At 30.5% G+C, this 4,448-nt stretch overlaps 2 protein-coding genes across 2 annotated transcripts in view; both read right to left on the bottom strand.

Annotated features, from left to right (window-relative positions):
• Nucleotides 1–1,173, bottom strand: part of LOTGIDRAFT_176285 (hypothetical protein) — a gene marked incomplete at both ends in the record, with an annotated part of 8,824 nt that extends 7,651 nt beyond the window's left edge. The window contains one exon of the mRNA XM_009068616.1: nt 1,092–1,173. Within this exon, the coding sequence (XP_009066864.1) occupies nt 1,092–1,173 (82 nt within the window). The remainder of the gene's footprint in view (nt 1–1,091) is intronic.
• Nucleotides 1,174–2,740: 1,567 nt separating this feature from the next.
• Nucleotides 2,741–4,269, bottom strand: LOTGIDRAFT_176284 (hypothetical protein; the record flags this gene model as incomplete). Its single annotated transcript, XM_009068615.1, has 4 exons — nt 2,741–2,946; nt 3,281–3,448; nt 3,650–3,763; nt 4,078–4,269. Coding segments are annotated over 4 exons (680 nt in total), but the record flags the coding sequence as incomplete, so codon positions are not given.
• Nucleotides 4,270–4,448: the final 179 nt, after the last annotated feature.

The raw sequence follows: 4,448 nt of genomic DNA, 5'->3' as shown, positions 1-4,448 counted from the left end.
CAATCTACTGTTTCTATTCATATAATTATCCCATTCTTTTACAATACTTATTCTGTACAGTTTATATAACAAACAATCTACAGTTTCCATTCATATAATTATCCCATTCTTTTACAATACTTATTTTGTACATTTTATGTAACAAACAATCTACAGTTTCCATTCTTTTACAATACTTATACTGTACATTTTATATAACAAACAATCTACTGTTTCCATTCATAAAATTATCCCATTCTTTTACAATACTTATTCTGTACAGTTTATATAACAAACAATCTACAGTTTCCATTCATATAATTATCCCATTCTTTTACAATACTTATTCTGTACATTTTATGTAACAAACAATCTACAGTTTCCATTCTTTTACAATACTTATACTGTACATTTTATGTAACAAACAATCTACAGTTTCCATTCTTTTACAATACTTATACTGTACATTTTATATAACAAATAATCTACAGTTTCCATTCATACAATTATCCCATTCTTTTACAATACTTATTCTGTACAGTTTATATAACAAACAATCTAATGTTTCTATGTATATAATTATCTCATTCTTTTACAATACTTATTCTGTACATTTTATATAACAAACAATCTACAGTTTCCATTCATATAATTATCCCATTCTTTTACAAGACTTATTCGGTACATTTTATATAACAAACAATCTACAGTTTCCATTCATAAAATTATCCCATTCTTTTATAATACTTATTCTGTACATTTTATATAACAAACAATCTACAGTTTCCATTCATATAATTACCCCATTCTTTTACAAGACTTATTCTGTACAGTTTATATAACAAACAATCTACTGTTTCCATTCATATAACTATCCCATTCTTTTACAATACTTATTCTGTACATTTTATATAACAAACAATCTACTGTTTCCATTCATACAATTATCCCATTCTTTTACAATACTTATTCTGTACATTTTATATAACAAACAATCTACTGTTTCCATTCATACAATTATCCCATTCTTTTACAATACTTATTCTGTACATTTTATATAACAAACAATCTACTGTTTCCATTTATATAATTATCCCATTCTTTTATAATACTTTGTCTGTACATTTTATATAACAATCTACAGTTTCCATTCATATAATTATCCCATTCTTTTATAATACTTATTCTGTACATTTTACATAACAAACAATCTACAGTTTCCATTCATATAATTATCCCATTCTTTTACAATACTTATTCTGTACAGTTTATATTACAAACAATCTACAGTTTCCAATCATAAAATTATCCCATTCTTTTACAAGACTTATTCTGTACAGTTTATATGACAAACAATCTACAGTTTCCATTCATATAATTATCCCATTCTTTTATATTACTTATTCTGTACAGTTTATATTACAAACAATCTACTGTTTCCATTCATATAATTATCCCATTCTTTTATATTACTTATTCTGTACAGTTTATATAACAAACAATCTACAGTTTCCATTCATATAATTATCCCATTCTTTTACAAGACTTATTCTGTACAGCTTATATAACAAAAAATCTACTATTTCCATTCATATAACTATCCCATTCTTTAATAATACTTATTCTGTACAGTTTATATAACAAACAATCTACAGTTTCCATTCATATAATTATCCCATTCTTTTACAATACTTATTCTGTACAGTTTATATTACAAACAATCTACTGTTTCCATTCTTACAATTATCCCATTCTTTTATATTACTTATTCTGTACAGTTTATATTACATTCTACAGCAGCTATGCTGTATATAATAATATCCTCGCATGTAGTGTGCTTAATTTAAACTTGAATTATATCTTCCTCTAGCAGCTTATGGTATTGTTACTGAATAGTTTGGGGAGGGTACCAGCTGGTTTATTCTATCAACAGTACTTAATTCCACAGTTGAATAATTTGATTTTGATGCGAAATGAGGCATCGCAATATTGTTAATATTTTTACAATTTAAACAGGTTTTGTGACACCCTTATGAATGATGCTAATTTGGTATATTTTAAAACACAGACAGGCTGATGACTGCTGATGGACACCAGTTTTGTAAATAGATTACATTCCTTACTTACTCCAACATTAAAAATTTAATGAATTTGAGCTCCATTATGATGATCCTTACAGCAGGATAGAGCATGTTGAACCTTCCAGAATGCCTGACGTCACTCAGCGTTATTATCATTTTCCCATCTATACCACCAATGGAGTATGTAGTAAAGTGCCTTAAAGAAGTATTTCTGAAATAATGTTTTAAAATCTTGCCTATAAATTAGAAACAAGTACTTTCTTTAAAAGCTTCCTTGTAATAGTTATATCTGATTGAAGATTGTTACTAGATTTTAATATTGTTTTTACTCTTTAATTTAAATATAACCGCCAATGCATACATTTCCATTAAATTCAAGAAACTCAAACCAAACGAAGAGTGGCATCGGGCATTCTGGAAATAACCTGCCTTTCTACCAACACCTGTCACCTGAACACATATTGGAGCTCTAATTCAATAAGTTTATGACCTTGGACTCAGGAATTGAAACTAAAAAGTTGACAGTCAAAATGTTCACCAGTAGGGTCACTAGCCTATTTGTGAGTAATAGATATACCAAATAATCAGCATTAGCCACATGAAGTTAATCCTATTTAATGTCCATTCTCAAAGAACTCAAGCCGCCCACAAAGAGCTTCCAATAGGCGAAAAAGGGGAATTTACCAAAGTCGTGACAGACATCTTTTGAAAGATCCCCAAAAGGTGTTATCTTCCACTTGTTGTTGTTGGAAGATAACCCTCTTGACGGATCCCCAAAAGGTGTCTACCACTTTCTCTTGTGGGAGAATTGCTCTCTTAAAACAACCCCAGTAGCTGTTATCTACGATTTCTTCCACATGAAAGTAGTAAGAAACTCCATAGTACACTGAAATACATCAAATAATGATATTGTGAAAATAGGAGGCTACACCAAAACTTTGGTCTGCTTAGCGGAAGATCTAAGCATAAATGCCAAGCCCATGATTTTGTAAATGTGTGACCATCTCCCCACCATTAGACATGCAGACTGGTATTGGAACTGGTTATGGTGACATTGTCCATACGAATCACCTCTGACGAAATCTTAGGAAAACAAAAGGGAATCTATAGGCTATCTATAGATTAAAGGTTATAGAATTGAAATTTTGAAGTAGAAGCCTAGAGTGACTTGTTTTCTATGCCCCAGTTTTTCTCTGGAGGGACAACTACTAAATACTTACCAATACATCCAAGGAGTAATCCAGCGAATACTACTTTAATCAGCCATTTAATCAGTGATTTTACTTTGATGGCATCTTCGATCTCTTCTATTTCACTTGGAGAGGCAGAATCATCAAGATCTGAGTTTGTATAGTCTGAATCAGTATCATCTTCAGAGTAATCATAAGCTGTATAATAGAATAACAACAGCAGGATAATAATCATTACAATTTAGTGTAAAGTCATAATGGTATATCAATAACAAAGATCCTGAGAAGGCTATCAGTTTATAATCTCGACTCAAAAAATGTGAAAAGACGGAAGATATAATATATAGCAGAAACTGTAAAATTTTTGTAAATCGGTCAACATCAAAACAGCAGCATTACCTTCCTCATCAGATGATTCCAGGACAGCAAATGATACGGATTTAGTATTTTTCTTTTGCTTAGTTGAATCAAATGTCCGAGCAGTCTTCAATATCGAAGGCGCTCGTTTTCCAGCTACAATATCAGAATTGATATAGATTCGATTAAAGTTATTAAAGTCAGCACGAGATCATTGAGTTCCTTCTCCAAGTTATTTAAAAACAATAGTTCTTGTTAACTGATACATGGGTGTTCAAATGGTTTTGTCAAATGTAAGTTGACATATATAATTATCTTTAAAGCATGAACAATACACAGTGTTATTGATGTAAACTCTCCTCCCCTTTCTCACCCACGCCAGAACATCGGACTGAATGGTAAACGGTTTCGTCTAAAGAACCTTGGTGGTGATAAAAGTAAAAGTCATGGAAATAAATATTTATACTTACTCCATTGTGCATTATCTCTTTCTGTACCGATAATCTCTGAAAATGTTTTACCCCCACCGAAGATCTTTTCTTGTGGAAAGGTAGTTTTTAACACTCCATGGTTCCATTTGAATGTTCTATTTAGGAATGCAGTTTCCTTGGTTTTGCCAGCATATTGTTGTTGCGAACCTATCTTATCTAACATAAGATGATCTAAAATATAAAACAAAAAATAGATGTCACGTTCAATCTGAATATATCGTTTCTTGTTTTACTAGTAGTTACTACATTAAACATTCATGATCTGACGGGGTTCTTCATTAAATCATAGTTTAAAAATAAAATTAATTTGTGAATTTGACACATTGGCATGAAGAGCATAACGTTGTCAT

This window comes from Lottia gigantea (assembly GCF_000327385.1).
Source record: "Lottia gigantea unplaced genomic scaffold LOTGIsca_917, whole genome shotgun sequence".
In the NCBI taxonomy this organism is placed as follows: domain Eukaryota; kingdom Metazoa; phylum Mollusca; class Gastropoda; family Lottiidae; genus Lottia; species Lottia gigantea.
The sequence above is the reverse complement of the archived record's forward strand: the minus strand, read 5'-3'. Positions and strand labels throughout refer to the sequence as shown.